The sequence below is a fragment of the Heterocephalus glaber genome, unplaced genomic scaffold (genome assembly GCF_053883595.1).
Source record: "Heterocephalus glaber isolate CG9 unplaced genomic scaffold, H.glaber_assembly_v1.0 deba00001610, whole genome shotgun sequence".
In the NCBI taxonomy this organism is placed as follows: domain Eukaryota; kingdom Metazoa; phylum Chordata; class Mammalia; order Rodentia; family Bathyergidae; genus Heterocephalus; species Heterocephalus glaber.
Genome location: NW_028258381.1, coordinates 21,277,785 through 21,295,932, shown reverse-complemented (window position 1 = coordinate 21,295,932; position 18,148 = coordinate 21,277,785). Strand labels below are relative to the sequence as shown.

The 18,148-nt window shown below is 57.9% G+C and overlaps 1 protein-coding gene across 2 annotated transcripts in view; it reads left to right on the top strand.

The window, feature by feature from the left end:
• Positions 1 to 18,148, top strand: part of Clip2 (CAP-Gly domain containing linker protein 2) — a 42,243-nt gene that overhangs the window by 11,696 nt on the left and 12,399 nt on the right. For both annotated transcript variants that reach the window (XM_013070489.3, XM_013070488.3), the window contains exons 3-8: positions 6,208 to 6,752; positions 9,116 to 9,240; positions 10,071 to 10,284; positions 10,725 to 10,922; positions 11,472 to 11,575; positions 13,005 to 13,065. In XM_013070489.3, the coding sequence (XP_012925943.2) occupies positions 6,208 to 6,752; positions 9,116 to 9,240; positions 10,071 to 10,284; positions 10,725 to 10,922; positions 11,472 to 11,575; positions 13,005 to 13,065 (1,247 nt within the window). The remainder of the gene's footprint in view (positions 1 to 6,207; positions 6,753 to 9,115; positions 9,241 to 10,070; positions 10,285 to 10,724; positions 10,923 to 11,471; positions 11,576 to 13,004; positions 13,066 to 18,148) is intronic.

The window sequence follows — 18,148 nt, the reverse complement described above, 5'->3', positions numbered from 1 at the left end:
GGCCAGGGGGCCGGGAGCTGGGTGCTGACTGCCCAGCCCAGCACGCAGAGAGGCAGTGTCGAAGGAGTCACCCCTACATGCTGGCATGGGGACAGCGGTGGCAAAGGCTGCCCTGGGCTCGGTGCCCTGCCTCCCCCCTCCCTCCCATGGCCCCCTCCTCAGGTCAGTGCCAGACCCCAGGCTGGGGGCCAGACCCTGGCAGAGGGAGGGGTGATGAGGCTGCCTTTGTCCTGGTCCTGAGTGACCAGAGCCCTGGGGGAGGGGCAGGTGGCAGTGCCAGGATGCAGGCCCCTGCCATTGTCCCCAGACTCCCTCGCTCACCATGGACCTGGCCGTCTGCTCTCTGGAGCTCAGGGGCACCCACACTGCCCAAGGCTGGGCCCATGTAGGGCACTGGAGCAATGTGGGCTGGGTCCGGGGCCCCGGGGGCTGTTGGGGACACGGGGGCCCTGTGTGCACTGGCATCTGCCCTGGGAAGTAGCACGGTGGCTGCCTCCCAAAGCATGAGCTCAGCCCTGGCCACAGGGGCTGGCAGGGACCGGGCTGGCTGGATGCCCCCGCCTCCTGCCATGGAGGGGGTGCCAGGCCCAGAGCCTGGACTCCCAGGATTGTGCAGGCCTGGGAGGATTTTGTTGGTCATTTTTTCAAGGTACTGAGCGTGAAACTCAGGGGGCTTTGCACTGAGCTACAGCCTAGTCTTTTTAATTTTGTAAAAAAATTTTTTTTTAGTACCAGGGATCAAACTTGGGACCTTGCGCTTGTGAGGCAGGCACCGGAATCACTGAGCTAAATCCCCAGCCCCTAATTTTATAAAATTTTGAGACAGGGTCCTACCAAGTTGCCCAGGACTTGGGCTTGGTGATCCTCCTGCCTCAGCCTCATGGAGTGCTGGGATTACAGGCAAGCACCCCCCATCCCAGCTTGGAGCTTCATTGTGAGTGATTTGTCTGGGATTAGGTGTTTTCTTCCCCAGTGTTGGCTTCCAAGGTCACCTGCATCCCTTCAAGGCCAGCCCAGCCCTCGCCTCTCTGACCACATCCTAAACTTTTTCCGGATGGCAGGAGGCAGATGGCAGGAGGCGGCTGGAAGCTCCTGGGGCCGCATGGTAGGTGGGGGTAGGGCCGCCTCCTGATTCTCCTGACGTTGTGACGATATTGATCTGATGGGGGTGGCGGAGGCCAGCGCTGCCTGCCCAGTGGCCCAGCCGGGCTTCTCCATGGGTGGCCGGCTCTGCTCTCTCCAGGGTGAGATCCCCGCCCCATTGCTGTCCCTTGGTCCCCAGTGCAGGGAGGGTCTGGGTGCATTGGTAGCGTCACTGGGGGCGTGGCTGAGCAGGGTGGCCTGGGGGGGCACTTGGTCCCCCGGGTAAGGGGATTCCCTGGAGGGCTGCTCTGGAGACCCCGTGTCCTTTCCTCTGTGACCTCCAAATATTTCTGGGGAGAGGAGGGGCTCAGGCAGAAGGGTGCTTGGTGTTTGGGGGACATTTATGTCCCTTGGGCCACCAGACAGGGGAAGCCAATGTGGATGAAGAGGGGAGTGGGTGTGGGGGGCAGACTTGTACCCTGAAACCTGCATGAAGGCCTCTGGAGGTGGCTGCAGGATGCAGGAGGGAGGGCGGGGCCTCCTAATTGCCTGGGACAGCCCTGCTTCCTGCTGCGGGCTCTGTCCAGTGTGGAGAGACTTCTCACCGGGTGTGGTGGCCCATGACTGTCACTCTGGGAGGCTGAGGCAGGAGGGTTGCAAGTTCAACCCAAGCCTGGGCCACTTAGTGACTTAAGGACATCCTGTGTAAAATTTTTAAAAATGGCTGGAGATGCAGCTGAGCACAGAGCTTCTGATTCAGTCCCCTGTTCCAGAGTGTTCCTCGCTCTGCCGTAGGAGGAATCCCAAACTCACAGTGCTCATTAGCATATCAAAGGCTCTGAAAAGTCCTGCAGGGAAAAGGCTTTACCTTTGGTCCAGGTGCTGCTTCCTATTCTTCTTTGAACTGAGAGGCTGAATTATCTTTTTCATAATAACCAGTAATGCCCTGTGGGACCGTGTTCTATGGAGCATTTAGGACACCTCCCCTCGGCCCTGGGGCGAGGCACTGAGCTTGTCCTGGTTGCCCTGGATCCAGGAAAGACCCCTCCTGGTTTTTCCGAGCAGAGTCCCTCCCTGGTCCGCTGTCTCCAGTCCCCCAAGCTGGCATCCAGGCTGTCTTGGGGACTTGGGGACGCTCTTAAACCCTGCTTTCTTGCCAGTAGCACTGGCTTTCCCTGGTGACCTGAAAAAAATATTTTCACAGGCTGTCACGGAGTCTGAGTGACTCGTCCACCATGGTGTGTGCAACTACTTGGGATTTCAGGCCACTTAAGATTACTTTCTGAATCATCTCCTTGGGAAATTGGCCAAAGATTACATTCCCGTGGTTTTACTTTACTTGATTGGCTCATTGATCAATTGATTGGTTTTTTAAAAATTGATTGATTTCTTTGCGGGACTATAGATTGAACCTAGGGCCTTTGCACTGAGCTACATCCCCAGCTCTTTTTTTTTTTTTTTTTTTTGGTATGGGGGATCGAACTCGCATCCTTGCACTTGTGCAGCAGGCAGTGAAACCACTGAGCTAAATCCCCGGTCCAATCTGTTTCATTACTTTTTTTTTTTTTTGCTAACGGGGATCAAACTCAGGACCTTTCGTGGCAGGCTCTGGAACCACTGAGCTAAATCCCCAGCCCCTCTCAGTTCTTTTTTATTCCCAGGCTCTCACTGAGTTGCCAAGTGGATCCCTCCTGCCTCAGCCTTCTGAGTAGCTGGGATTCTAGCCAAGCGTCACCACACTTGGCCGAGAAAGGGATTCTTAGCCTTCTGTGGAGAGGGACCAGGGAGGCACCGAGGAGGGCAGGAGAAAGAGGAGGTGAGGGCTGAGGGGCAGGTGGGACCCACAGCCGGGACCCTTTGTGGCTCGCCCGGGGCGGGGCGGGGAGCAGAGTCCAAGCCCGCAGGCAGCACCACCCTCCGGTCTCGCTGGTGTGCTGGGTGCTGGAGGTGGAGCCTGCTGAGGAGGAGGCAGCTTAAGTGACCGCTCTCTGGAGGAGTGAAGCTGCCGGGAAGCCCGGCGTGGCGGTGCACACCTGTACCCCCAGCCTGGTCCCTGTGTGCTGCCCCCCCAGCCCTTGTGGGGCCCTTGCTGGCATCTCCTGTGTCCCCCTTGGTGACTGGGGCCCCTGCTGGCCGAGTTCTGGAGCGATGGCAAAGCCCTGTCCCCGTGGGCCCATGTCCTGCGGGTGGCGGTGGTGGGGAGACCCCCACCGCCCCCCGCTGTGGGATGAAGCCGCCAGCTGCTGCTGCTCCTCACAGCATCCTCTAGCCAGCCTTTCTGTCCAAGTTCCGCTTTGAACTGGGAGCTTCATTCTGTCTGCAGCCCTGCTGTCTGGGGAGGACCAGCTGCTCTCAGGGTTCGAGTCTGTCGCTGGGCCCAGCTGGGCCAGGTCTCCGCTCTGACACCAAGGTCCCCGGGAGGGGTGGGGATGCAGAGACTGAGCCCCAGCTGTTTCTGACTGGGCCCTTTGTGGTCCCATAGGGAGACCGAGGCCCCTCGCTATGATGTTGCAGGTGACCCCAGGAGGATGGGGACCCTCGGCAGCTGGGGGATTTGATGAGGGCATGGTCCTGGGAGGCTGGGACCCCAGTAAAGAGGCAAAATTAGCAAAACCAACTACAGCTGGTGCCACAGGCTTGTGACCTGGATTTTAGCAGCTGTTGAAACAGCTGGTCCATGGGCCCAGGACCCCAGCAAGGGCAGGCAGCGGGAGAGATTACCTGTGGGTCCCCCGGCCTGCCAGGACAGCTGGGCATGGGACAGCTGGGCAGCAGCTTCAGCTGAGAATAGCTGTGCTGGTCCCCGTGCCTGGAGCCCTGCTCCGTGCTGAGGGCAGAGGGGATGGCAGTTGCTGGTGCTCTGGAGCCCTGGGGACCGCCCCCAGCCTGAGGAACCTCGGGCCAGCTTCTGACCCTGACTCCGGATCTGCACACGAGAGGATAAAGTATGAGAAAGGCCCGGGCCGCGGGGGTACGTTCCCAGCACTGCACAGAGGCAGCTGCTATTGGAAGCACAGCAGCCCTCGGTTGTGTGATGGGGATTTGTAGCCGCTCCCTGTTGTCCTAAGGCAGGGCCAGCTGAGCTGGCAGGAGTGAGTGTGCGTACGTGTGTGTTGAGAGCATGTGTGTGACCCCCTGATTTCAGTGAGGGGATCAGCGATTTGTCCAGGGTCACCAGAACCAGAAGCCCGACGGCCTCCTTCAGACTTTGTCTATTTTACCATTCCTTCCAGATCCCTTAGTTTGAGGGCCAGTTTCTCATCAGAACCATGGTACTAGTTTATTGTCCACTGGGATGGGCCAGGCACTGTGCCCAGTGCACCTGTATCTGCCTTCCCAGGACAGCTGTGTGCCAGAGGCACTGTTAGGGAAACTGAGGCACTGGGCTGTTAAGTAACTGTCAAAATGTGCCTGCAGCGAGGAGAGGTGCAGCTGGGGGGACAGCAGGGTCTCTGCTTGCTCAGCTGCTGGGACCCCTGTCTTCTAGGGCCTCAGGGGTGGGAGAGAAGCCTCGAGGGCCACTCCAGGTCCCTCTCTGACCGATACAAGGTGTCCTTATGCAGGAAGGACCCCAGGTTAGACTGTCCCCTGCTGTGGGGAGCCATAGGCTTGCTTTTGGGAAGCAGGTTCTGTCAGGGAGTCCAAGACGTGGGGTGACTATAGCTTGGGCTTGAGGTGCAGGAGAGAAAGTGCCTCCCTGAAGCCTTGCCCTTGGCCACAGCCCGGCTCTGCTGCTCCCCGTGTGGAGCCAGGCAAAGCACCTGGTCTCTGAGAACCTTGGTTTCCTCGCCTGTGAAACAGGGCAGCAGAGGGTCCATGAGCTCCTCCAAGCAACACACAAACAGCACAGGCCCTGAGTCCGTGGCCTGGAGTCCTGAGGTTGTTCAGGTTTGTGGTCCTAAGTGGGAGGCAGCCCTGACCCCATGGGGGCCTCCGTCCTGGCTGCCCCCCCGGGTGCAGGGCCCCCCACAGCTCTGGCTTTGAGAGCTGGCCCTGGCCTTGCAGAGTGGCCTGGTGGAGTCCCTGAAAGAGCACCCTGCTGGGCCTGGGTCCCATGGTCCCTCCAGCAGCCCCTGGAAAGGACCAGAAACTGCACTGTGAGGGGACCTGGTGCACTCTGTCCCTGCCAGCATGTCACAGGCCTGATGCCCTCTGCAATGGAGGATTATCTGCCACATGTTATCCCTGCAGGAAGTGGGGATGGCAGGGTGGGGACAGAGAGGTGGTACCCGAGTAGCACCGAGTACAGTTGGGGACCAGACACCCAAGGGACACGGTGGGCCCAAGCTCTGCTGTGTTGGTCCAAGTGACCTTGAGTGAGCTGCTTCCAGTCCTGCAGCTGCAGCTCTCTGGAGCCCGGGCCTGGGCAGCAGCCCCCTTAGGAGACCCTTGCCTCTTGGAGCCTTGGGCTTATTCTTGCTATGGGGGGGCAGTCAGAGGACCTCCTCAGGCCAGTGCTGGCTCCCACTGCTCCTGGGGGGAGTCGAGGATTCCTCCTGACCCTTCCTCCCCAGACGTCCCTAGCTGTGTTCTCTCCCGGTAACAGGAACAGGCAGAGGGCCTCAGGGTCCTGGGGTCTCCGTGGGCGAGGACTGGGGCACTGAGACCCCTCCTCACATCTGGGTCCCGCCCAGGGGCCCTGGGTGGTCTTGGGTGAGCAGCTGAGGTCCTGAACCTCCCAGGAGGGAAAGGTGGTGGCTGGTTATCCTCAGGAACGGGTTTCCACCAGCCCTGGGGTTGTTCGTGTGCAACAGAGAGTTGAACCCAGGACCTTTGCACTAAGCTGCATCCCCAGCCTTTTTTTTTCATTTTGAGTCAGGATCTCCCTGAGCTGCCCAGGCTGGGCTTCCACTCCGTCTCAGCCTCTGAGATTGCTGGACGACAGGCGTGCGCTGCCTTGCCGGCCCTGCCCTGTGACCTTGAGACCCTGGCTCCGTGAGGAAGCCGTTCTGAGCTGGGACTTGCGAGGGGTTGGCCGAGTAAGGGGAGCCCGGGGCGCCCAGGGTCCAGGGGCAGGGAGGCCTCTCCCGGGGCCCCTGCCAGGCTCCCTGCCTCAGTTCCCCCACTGTCCGGCCCGGGCCCGGGCCCGGGCCGCCCCTGACCGCAGCCCCTCTTCATCCGCAGGTTCCCCCCTGCACAAGCAGGCGTCCGGCTCCCCGGCCCCCGCGGCCCCGGAGAAGCCGGGCCCGAAGGCGGCCGAGGTGGGCGACGACTTCCTGGGCGACTTCGTGGTGGGCGAGCGCGTGTGGGTGAACGGGGTGAAGCCGGGCGTGGTGCAGTACCTGGGTGAGACGCAGTTCGCGCCGGGCCAGTGGGCCGGGGTGGTGCTGGACGAGCCAGTGGGGAAGAACGACGGCGCGGTGGGCGGCGTGCGCTACTTCGAGTGCCCGGCGCTGCAGGGCATCTTCACGCGGCCGTCCAAGCTCACCCGGCAGCCGGCGGCCGAGGGCTCGGGCAGCGATGCCCACTCCGTGGAGTCGCTCACCGCCCAGAACCTGTCGCTGCACTCGGGCACGGCCACCCCGCCGCTGGCCAGCCGTGTCCTCCCCCTGCGGGACAGCGTCCTGGGCAGCGCGGTGAAGACCGGCAATGAGTCAGGCTCCAACCTCTCCGACAGCGGCTCCGTGAAGCGGGGCGACAAGGACCTGCGCCTGGGGGACCGCGTGCTGGTGAGTGGGGCCTGGAGGGACCCAACGGGCGTGGTTGGGGCACGCACTCCTCCTCCACACCACACAGTGATCAGGCCGGGGTTCCCTGTGTGACCCCAGGCAAATCTCTTAAACTTTCTGGTCCGAGGCCCAGATATAAAACAGTATTTTTCCCCCCGTTATTGGGGATTAGACACCGGGCCTTTGCACTGAGCTACATCCCCAGCTTTTCTTTTTTCTTAACTTTTTATTTTGAGGCAGGGTCTCGCTAAGTTGCTCAGACTAGGCTCAAACTTGCATACTCCTGCCTCAGCCTCCCACAGTGCTAGGATGACAGTCGTGCACCACCACAGCTCAGAGCTTCTGGCCTGGGCTTGTCTCCCCCATCTCTCCTCTAAGAGCCACCAGGGCCAGGCAGCTTGTGCAGGCGACACCTGGGCAGCACATACAGCCCACGCTGTCTCCAGCCCCGGCCTCTCTTGTCTTCCACTTAGCAGAGCTCCTGGCCTGGGACAAGTGCCCAGACCCAGAGGCTTGAAAGGCCAGGAATTACCCTCCCACAGCCTGGAGCTAGAAGTCCAAAGCTGGTCCCAGAAAGACCTGCTCTGTGCTCTCTGAGCTTGTGGTGGTGGCTGTCTTCAGCCTCCAACTGTGTTCCACATCTGTCTCCGTTGTCCATGTCCTCTCCTCTCTTCTTACCAGGACTCCAGACCTGTCAGATCAGGCACACCCTAAAGACCTCTTATATTCCTGTCATCCCAGAACTCAGGAGGCTGAGGCAGGAGGATCACAAGTTCCAGCCCAGCCTGGGAAACAGTGATTTAGCAAGACCCTGCCTCAAAATAAAAGTAAAAGTAAAAATAAAGGACTGGGGATGCAGCTCAGTATAAGGGCCCTGACTTCAGTTCCCAGTCCCACAAAACAAAATAAAATAAGACTGGAAGGGAAGGGACTCAGCCCTCTGTGGGTGGGGCCTGGCCCTGTGGGCAAAGCCCCCGGTGGCTTCCTGAGACCCAAAGGGAGGCTGAGGAAGGAGGGGAAAGGAGCCTGAACCCCTTCCTTCCAGGTGGAGACCAGAGAACCTTTTTGGGGGAACGGCCAGTCCCCTGAGCAGTAAGAGAAGGTGGTCGAGGCATTAAATATGAAGAAAATGTTGCCGAATATAGGAATATGAATATTCATACGGATATAAATATTCATGGGCCAAAAAGCTATGGAAAATGTGGTCACAGAAATAGGAAATTCTGTGGAAGCATACGAAGACACGGTTAAGGAAATCTAGAAGAAAGTGGAGCAGAAGCAGATGGCAGAGGAAGGTGGAGAGCACAGGAGCCTGGTACAACAGGTGTGACTCCCGCACGACTGTGTGCAAAGGAGCAAACAGGATAAGGAAGGCGGGAATCCGATAAAGAATTCCAGGAAATGTCTCAGAGTTGACGAGGGAGGGCCTGAGGACAGGTGGGGGAAAGTGCCCACACCAAAGCCCTCCATCATGAAACCGCAGGACCCAGTACAAAGACAGTGCTGGAAGACAGGAGGGCTGGTGCACACCTGTCACCCCAGCACTCTGGGAGGCTGAGGCAGGAAGATCCCAAGTTCAAGTCTAGCCTGGGTAACTTAGCAACTCTGCAAAACCTTGCCTCAAAATAAAATTTAAAAGGGTAGGGAATGTAGCTCAATATGTGAGGGACCTGGATTCAACTCCAATCCAGAAAAAAAAAAAGTAGCACTGTAGCATGCTATTTAAAGATGTGCGCATAAACACCGGACAATTCCACATAAAGAGTTAAAAGTGTTTGTTTATGGGCAGAGCAGCTTGGATTTAAATTTTTGAAGCTATTCTTACGGTTGTATTCACACATTTTATTGTCCTGCCCTGTGAAGTTTTTAAAAAAATTATGGCTAAAAAAATAACATAAAACCATTTTAACCATTTTTAGATCTCCAGAACTTTTTCATCTTGCAAAACTGAAATTCTAGACCCATTAAACAGTAGCTCCCCATTTCTTCTTCCCCACCAGCCCCTGGAAGCCACCATTAAAACCACTCGGAAGAACACTTAGCGATGCTCCGGTACAAGCCAGACTCTGTCCACACTGTACCTAATTCTCACGAAAGTTCTTTTCACAGGTGCAAGTGCCTAGGCTCAGAGAGGTTAGGTAACTTGTCCAAACTCACACAGCATCTCAGGGGCAGAGTTTGAACACAGAGCTCTGTGTCTGTCTGCAGAGCCTGTATGCTTCTTCAGGGTGGACAGGTGCTGGGACGCATGTCCTCTCAGCTGTCCCCTCCTCCCTGGTCCCCAGTTCTCTGCACACTGAGCACCCAGGTGCCCACCCCCACCCGCCTCCACTGCATACCTGAGTCCTTCCGTGTGCCAACAGGTGGGCGGCACAAAGACTGGTGTGGTGCGGTATGTGGGGGAGACAGACTTCGCCAAGGGCGAGTGGTGTGGCGTGGAGCTGGATGAGCCCCTGGGGAAGAACGACGGGGCCGTGGCAGGAACCAGGTAGGCAGCCCAGGGGCCATGGGAGGGCGGCACATTGGGCCAGACATCGTGACGTGGCTGCCCTGTCCCTTCTCCTGACTGCCCACTGCGGCGGGTGATGGGATTGTCATGCCACGTGACAGAGGAGAGACGGAGGCCATTGCTCAGGGTCACATCGTGGCAGGACTAGGAGCATCCCCTGTCCCCCTGTGCTATTCTCCGTCCACACATGGCTGAGTGAGGCAGGCACATTTCAAAAGGAGAGGCAGAGACAGGAGTGGTGGCACCCACCTGTGATCCCAGCCTGTCATCAAGAGGCTGAGGTGGGAGGATCTCGAGTTTAAGGCCAACCTGGGCCACTTAGGGAGACCCTGTCTCAAAAACTAAAAGCAAAAAGGGACCCTAGATGACACATGGAGTCATCAGTCCATGTCCACAGCTGCCCAGCCCAAGGCAGGCTTCACAGAGGACCTGGGTGCCCACTGTCTCCAGTGGGAGGGAACCTGGATCCAGGAGCAGCTGAGGTATCTGGGTCAGTAGGGGTGGGAAGTGAGGGGGTCCTTGAGCTGTGTGTCGCTGTGTGATCACAAGGAGGTGGCCCAACTGTGTGATGGTGAGCAACTGTCTCAACCTCTCTGTGATGGAGATAATGTTGGGGATTGAGATGAACATTCACATAAGGGGTGGGCTCAGAGCGAGTCCGGTGGTTGTCATTTCCCATCAGACTCTGCTCGCCTTCCTCCTCCCCTGCCCCTCCCCCTCCCCCTTGCCTGTCAGGCTGGCTGTGGGCCATGAAGAGGCGGGGAGGCCGAGGGCTTTGGGCCATGATGACACCGTGTACTCCCACTCAGGTACTTCCAGTGCCCGCCCAAGTTCGGGCTCTTCGCACCCATCCACAAGGTGATCCGCATCGGCTTCCCATCCACCAGCCCCGCCAAGGCCAAGAAGACCAAGCGCATGGCCATGGGTGTCTCAGCGCTGACCCACAGCCCCAGCAGCTCCTCCATCAGCTCCGTCAGCTCCGTGGCCTCCTCTGTGGGCGGCCGGCCCAGCCGCAGCGGCCTGGTAAGGGTGGTGCTGGGGCCGGGGAGGCAGTGGGGGCTGCAGTTTCCCCGTCAGCCCCCAGCCTGCTCAGGCTCTGGGCCATTTTCAGAGGAAGAATTGACCCTTTTCTGTTCATTGCTGCTTTTGGGTTATGGACTTGGCAGCAACCACATTCCTTGGGCATTGGGGAGGGCGGCGGCGCCACAGGGCTGGGGTTCAGAGGGGCGGCACAGCCCGGGTGGGTGGGCAGAGCTGCCACTGAGGGGACCATGCTGCGCTGAGTGCACCCTGACTGCAGGAGCGGCCTCTCCGGGAGGGTCCCGGCGTCTCAGCGTCACCGTTCCGCTGGGCCGGGTGGCGGGGCCAGTGTGACCAGGACACCAGTGGCACCACCAGGGATCAGGGCCCCTGATGGCCCCGCGGCTGCAGACCCTGAGCCCCGCCCGCTTGCTCCCTGGCAGCTCACGGAGACCTCCTCGCGCTACGCCCGCAAGATCTCGGGCACCACGGCCCTGCAGGAGGCGCTGAAGGAGAAGCAGCAGCACATCGAGCAGCTGCTGGCCGAGCGCGACCTGGAGCGGGCCGAGGTGGCCAAGGCCACCAGCCACATCTGCGAGGTGGAGAAGGAGATCGCACTGCTCAAGGCGCAGCACGAGCAGGTGGGCGGTGGCAGGGGCCCCTCCTGCTCGCCCAGAGGGGTCTGGGGGGTGCCGAGGAGCTCTGGGCAGTGCGTGGGCCTGCTGTGTGCAACCCTATGCACCTCCCCAGGCCCTGCTCTGTGTGTGGATGGGCACTGGGCTGTAGAACCCGTCCACAGCTGGACAGGGTGGCCATGCCCAGGACCCCAGCACTGGGGGAGGCTGAGGTAGGAGGATTGCGAGTTTGAGCCCAGCCTGTGACTTAGCAAGACTTTTTCTCACAGAAATAAAATTTTTTAAAAAGGGCTAGGATGTAGTTTGCTGCAGAAGCCCTAGGTTCAGTCCCTAGTACCAAAAAAAAAGACCTCTCACAAGCCAGATTCGCATGTGTGCTGCTGTCCCTCGACAACGGCTCTTTGACCCGTAGGTTAAGGGGGTGGTGGCTCCTGGGGCTCCCCTAGGTGAGGCCTGCCAGGCCCTCTCTCCTCACCCAGGCCAGCTCTCTGAGCCTGGCGGGCGTTGCCTGGCCCTGCCCTTGCCCTGACCCTGCCTCGGCCCCCGCGGCCCCAGTATGTTGCAGAGGCGGAGGAGAAGCTGCAGCGTGCACGGCTGCTGGTGGACAGTGTGCGCAAGGAGAAGGTGGACCTGTCCAACCAGCTGGAGGAGGAGCGGAGGTGGGTGCAGCGCTGTGGCCGGTGGGCACCTTGGGGTGGGGAAGATCCCAGCCCTGGGTCTGGTCCTGTCCCTGGCCCCTACTGGCTGTATCACTGAACTGTGACCGACCTGTGGGCCTCAGGCCTCTCTGCTGCGGGGGTGTGTGCGTGTGTGTCAGGTCCCATCCCTACTGGTGGGTGGGAGGACTCACAAGATAAAGAGTGAGGCACCATTGTGCACACCCAGAATCCCAGCATTCTGGGAGGCTGAGGCAGGAGGATGGCAATTTTGAGCCCAGCCTGCACCATTTAGTGGCTTCGTAAGACCCTGTCTAAAATAAAAAAGGGCTGGGGATGCAGCTCATTGTGAAGGCCTTGGGTTCAATACCCTGTACAGTGAAAGAAAAATAAGAGTGCAGCCCCCACCACAGTGCCAGTCCCGGCTCGGTGTCCCTGGGCTGGCCAGCGGCTTGTCACAAGCAGAGCCCCTGTGTGCCAGGTCCGGCCACTGGGTGGCCACTGAGCAGCCCCTGTGCAGGCCCCAGTATGCAGCTCCCAGCCCTGCCCTGGGGCTTCATTTCCCTTAATAGCGTGGAAACCAGAAACTGAGGCCCAGTGCGGGGAGGGACTCGCCGGGACGCTGGCTCCCTGCCTGCCCCAGGGCAGTGCAGCTCTGTCCACCTGTGTGTCTGAGCCACTGCTCCCTCCCTCCCATGTGCTCTTCTGGCCACGTCAGGGGCCCCGGGGACCCACGGGAAGATGTAGGCAGGGCGACTTCCACACAGCCACAGCGGACACTGTGGGGCTGGGGGGCGGGGTCACCTGTCCACGGGGGCTCCTGACCACCTGGCACACGCACAGCTTCCTGTCTCCATCCCCTCCCCACCCTGCGCAGCCCCAGCCTCGGCGGCCTTCTCGCTAGCGTCTGTGTTTTGGGTGCTCCGCCGAGCCATGTGCTCCACATGCTGCTGTTACTGTCTGACTCAGGGACATGGAGTTTTATTTATATCTGCCTGAGCCCACACATCTGGTTCCCATGGTGATGCAGCTGCTGCCAACAAACGGTTCCTTAAGACATCGTGGGAGTTGTGTTCAGGAAGGGTCTGGGTGCAAGTGGTAGCCACTGCCCTGGACTTGCTGTGTGACCTTGGGCAGGCTGCTTGCCCTCTCTGAGCCTGTTCCCTCATTGTTATGCTGCAAGGCTCCAGAGAGAGCAGCTGTGTAAATGTGTTGGCTCCACAGGCCAGTGCTTCTGTCCCCAAGCCATTGCCCTTTATTCCCTGAGGCCACCCTGAGGGTCCTGCTCAGAGTATGGGTGGGAAGGTGGGAGGTCTAGAAGCTTCCAGAAAGCCCTACCCCTTCAACCTCAGGACTGTGGGTGGGTCCCACTGTGATGGCTGGTCCTGTGTAGCTGCCTGGAGAGCACGTACTCAGCTCTGTGTCCCCACAGGAAGGTGGAAGACCTGCAGTTCCGCGTGGAGGAGGAGTCCATCACCAAGGGAGACCTGGAGGTAACCGTGGGCAGGGCTTGCGCACACCCCAGGACCCTCTTGCCAGCACATGGCTGCGAGGTCCAGGCAGCCACTCTGGGGTCAAAGGTCACACCCTGGGCGCTTGGGTGAGGCCATGGGACTGACAGTGGTCACAGGTGAGCAGCTTTGCTTGGATCCCAGAGGGCCCTGTGTGGGGGCCAGGTAAGGGACAGGATGGAGCTGGGGCAGTGAGGATGTGGGGCTGGCATAGAGGACACTGTTGCTGTCCCTTCTGCCCCTCGAGGTGTCCCTTGGGGCTTTGTCCACTGCTCTCCAAGTCTAAAGGGGCTGGAAGTAGCTGGGGGAGTCACGCAGTTTATAGATGGGACAGCTGAGGCTCAGGAAGATGGGACTCGGCCGAGTCCTGGACCAGGTCATGGCTGCAGGGACCAGGGACCAGGGCTCCTGGCTCCTGACCCAGCCCAAAGCTGCTGCATCCCAGAGCCCCGGGTTCTGTCACCACACACACGGGGCCAACTGCAGGGACCTTTCCTTCTCTGTCCCATGCACCTTTCCAAGCCGAGGGACTGGGGAGCCCTGAGCAACTCTTGAAGCTGTCCCCAACCAGGCAGAGACCACAGGACACCTTCCCACTGAGGTCCTCACTACTCCTGGGAGGTGCCACAGGCCAATGGGGCAGGGGACAGCGAGGTCTGTCTGTCCTTGCACTCTGGTTCTGGCCTCAGGTGGCCTTGGGCAGCCTCTTCGCTTCCCTCAACCTCAGTTTCCTCATCTGTAAAAGGAGGAAGTGGAAGCTCATGTTGGCCCTGCCCTTAGCAGGTCTGGCTCAGCAGTCCTGCGTGGGAGCCAGGAATCTGCATTTCTGCCAAGTACCCAGTGATGGACTCAGGGACCACACTTTGGGGGTCACCACAGTAGATCATTTCTGGGCTCAGATCAGAACCCACAGTTTCTGACACTGTGAGAGCCACAGAAAGAGCCTGCAACTTCCAGTTCCCCACCAGTGGGTGTCCTGTCCCTGGAGGCCCTGGCTTGGGGGAGGCCGTGCGGGGAGGGACAGAGCAGGTTCCACTGCCGGAGCATCACATGCAGGGCTGAGGGCAGGCACAGGCTCTTCTGATTTATGTGTCCCTCACAGCCAAAGGGAAGGTTGTGTGATTTTGTTTGCGGTGTTTTCCGGTGGGCAGGTGTCCTCCTGCAGGACCTGGGTGGGCTTTCAGGATGGCATCTGCGGTTGCCAGAATGGAGTCCCCTCCCACCAACACCTGTGGCCAGGGGCATTGCTGAGTGGATCTAGAGAAATCCCCCGCCCCCAAAGGCAGGGGCTTCAGCAACAGCTCCAGGAGCCCAGCATGCCTCTCTGCCCCTCCCTCAGGGACTCCCTCTTGTCTGTGATGCCAAGTCTCCCTGCCTGTCTCTCTCACACTGTCTCTCCTGACATCTTGGCACCTGGAACTCCTTTCTCCAGGCCGCCTAGGCTCAACTGCCCATCACCTACCAGTTATCCTCATGAGAGAATCTGATTGGTCCCAGCCTAGCCAATGGGCTGGCTGCTCTGGGTCAGGTGTCCACCCCTGATCCAATCAGGCCTGGCTGGGAGAGGCAGGGAGTGGAACAGAGTGACAGCTAGTTAGTTCATCCTTCAGGGCCACTTTATTGTACTAACCCAATTGAGACCTTATTCATGGTGACCAGGAAGCAAATTAACCCCAAGTCCCACTTATCCGCACCCATCTTAAAATTATAAAATTATAAAACAGAACCACTCCTTGATTTCCTGGGCCCCTTGGGCTGTATCATCCTATGTCTCACCGCAAAACTTCTTAACCCTGACTCTCCTGTCCTCCCTCCTGGCGACAGTGGCTGCCCCGTCCCACCTTCTCAGCCTCCATAGCTGGCACTGCTCACTTCCTGGCCTCTGGATGTTGGACCCTGTAGCCTCTGGTCCACACTAGCCTGGCAGGCAGCCCATCTGTGGCTTCTGGTGCCCTTGGTGGGCCTCCCCCAAGCCTACCCTGGCCGAGTGGCTGAAAACAACACGCATTTCTGTTGTCACCATTTTGGACATCAAAAGTCTGAAATCAAGGTGTCGCTGGACGAGGCTGGTTCCCTTTGGAATCTGAGGGAGAATCTGACCCTTGCCTCTGTCCTGGCTTCTGGAAAGATCGCCGGTGGCCTTCATTCCTGGGCTTCTAGCTGCTTCGTGGCAGCCACTGCCAGCCTGAGGCCATCTGACAACTTTCCCTGTGTCTGCTCCCATGGACACCAGTCCTGGGGTTTAGGCCCCACATTACTCCAGTGTGACGACCTCCTCACCCCTGAGCAAAGACCCTGTTGCAAACCTCGTTCTCTTCCAGTACTCTGGGTGTCATGAAATGTAGGGGTGCCATGGAGCACACTGTGGGGTCCCAGATGCAACATGTCCAAGCCACATCTGTTTCCTGTCCCTCATCCTTGGCTCCACCCCTTCCGGTCCCCATCTGAGGGATCAGACCCACCATCCTTACAGCTGCCCACAGCTAGAATCATTGTGAATCTGCTTTCCTTCATCCCCCCATCAGAAAGCCTCTCGACCTCGGCTCCAGAGCGATCTCCCCACAGCCACCTCCCTGGGCTGCTCTACCTGGCCCCACCCCACCTCTACTCCTCCAGTGTCTTCTTGCTGCCACTGAAGCCAGAATAGTCTTTTTAAAAATAGCTTCGTAAATTTATAATGTTGGAAAGATTGAAACTGAGATAGAAACAGAGAGGACAGTGTCATGAACTCCCGTTTACCACCCAGCCTCAGCGATGGTCAGCTCACAGCTGATCTTGGGTTGGCTACCTGTTCTTGAAGCCACCTCCCTCCAGTCCTAGACTCCATGTGACCAGAGCTTTTAAAAATATAAATGAGAGCCAGGTGTGGTGGTGTTCACCTGTCATCCTAACCCTCTGGGAGGCTGAAGCAGCAGGAGGATCAAAAGTTAGAACCCAGGGCTGGGGATTTAGCTCAGTGGTTCTACCGCCTGCTGTGCAAGTGCAAGGACCCGAGTTCGATCGCCGGTACCAAAAACAAAACAAAACAAAACAAAACAAAAAAGTTAGAACCCAGCCTAGGCAACTTACCGATTTGAAAAGACCTTGTCTCAAAATGAAAAATACAAAGGGCCGGTGGTATAGCTCACTGAGAAGGCCCTGGGTTCAATCCCCAGTATCACAGGAAGGGAGGGAGGGAGGAGAGAAAACATAAATCCAATCTGGCCCCTTCCCTTCCCAGCTCACATGGGCAGTACCATGGCTCTGAGTAACATCCAGGCACTGTATGGTGGCCCAGAAGACCCAGACCCCTCCCTGTCCAGCTCCGCTCACACCCATCCTTGCCCCATATTTGTGACACTGCTGGTGAGGTGAGGTCATCCCCACACTGTGTCCTGCTCTTCCATCCTTTGCACCTGCCAGTCCTCCTGCCCAAAACCCCTGCCTTGGAGGAGGTGGACGGCTCCTCCTCCCCCTGCAGGGCTCAGCTGAACTCCAGTTTCCCTCATCCTTTGTTCAAAGCTCAAATCACAGTCTGGAACCACTCTGCTCTGCGCTTATTGTGTGCACCCCTCCCCAGAACATCAGCCCCTTGAAGGGGGGACCCAGTCTGTCTTGATCACCTCTGGATCCCCAGTGCCAAAACAGGACAGGAATGAGATGTGCTTTTCCAAGAGGGCTTCCTGGGTCACAGGCTGGGGACGGATTTTTGTTTTTGTGTTTTTGTAGTACTGGAGATTGAGCCCAAGGCCATCACACTGAGCTCCATCCCTAGCCATTTTTTTTTTTTTTTTTTTTTTTTTTTTGGTACTGTTGAACTCGGGACCTTGCACTTGCGAGGCAGGTGGCAGAACCACTAAGCTAAATCCCCGGCCCCTCCCTTTTTATTTTTTATTTTGGGGCAGAATAGTCTCATTAAGTTGCCCAGGCTGGGCTCAAACTTGCAGTCTTCCTGCCTCAGCCCCCCGCCCACTAGGGAACATTTTGTGGCCCACTTGTGCCCACCTTGTCCCCCACTTGGGATATCAGTAGGCTCAGTCATCTGGACTTTGTGTTCTCTGTTACCTACACAGTGCCTCTGGCTACTTTCATTAATGTAGGAAAACCCATTTTACCAGGACAAACCTGTTTCATGAACTAGACTCAATTATTTTTGAGAACTGGCAGAAAGTGACCAAGGCCTCAGGGAGACCAAGGGGTATGTGATATGTCGCTGTTCTTTGGGAGCCTCCAGCATCTTGAGGACACACCTGTCACTGATTAAAAAAAAACAAGCCACACACACACACACAAAACAAGCCACAGCTGGAATTTTAGCACTCAGGAGGCTGAGGCAGGAGGATTGCCAAGAGTTTGAGGCCAGCCTGGACTACATAGCAAGACCCTGTCAAAAGTAATTTTTTTGTGTGTACCAGAGATGGAACTCAGCACTTTGGGTTTTCGAGGCAGGTGGCGGCACCACTGAGCTAAATCCTGGGCCCAAAAATAAATAAATTTTTTTAAAAATTAAAGAATAAAACAAGCCCTTGGACTAGGCATAGTGACACATGCCCATAATCCCAGCTACTGGGGAGGCTGAGGCAGGAGAATCACAGTTCATGGCCAGCCTGGACCACTTAGCAAGATCTGTCTCAAGAAACAAAACATAAACACTAGCCCTTGAGCCAGGCATGGTGCTGCATACCTGTAATCCCAGGTAACTGGAATGCTGAGATAGAAGGATCACATGTTCAAGGCCAGCCTAGGGAATTTAGTAAGACCCTGTCTCAAGACATATTTTTAAAAAGGAATGGGGATGTAGCTCAGTGGTAGAGCCCTTGTCTAGCACATTTGAGGCTCTGGGCCCAGGCCCCATTGCACACAAATACACACACTCCTAGCCCTTGGTTACCTGACAGGAGTGAGTCCCCAGGCAGTTAAGTGCTCTGTGCCACAGAAATGGGGTGGACACCATGCAAAAGAAAAGGGGAAGAGCCACCTGCCACGGGTGGAGGTAAGGCTTGATCCAGCCTCCAGTATCTGCACTGGGACTGGAAAACAGGGACCCCACATACACACACACACTTCCAGAGCCTTCTTGTGGGGA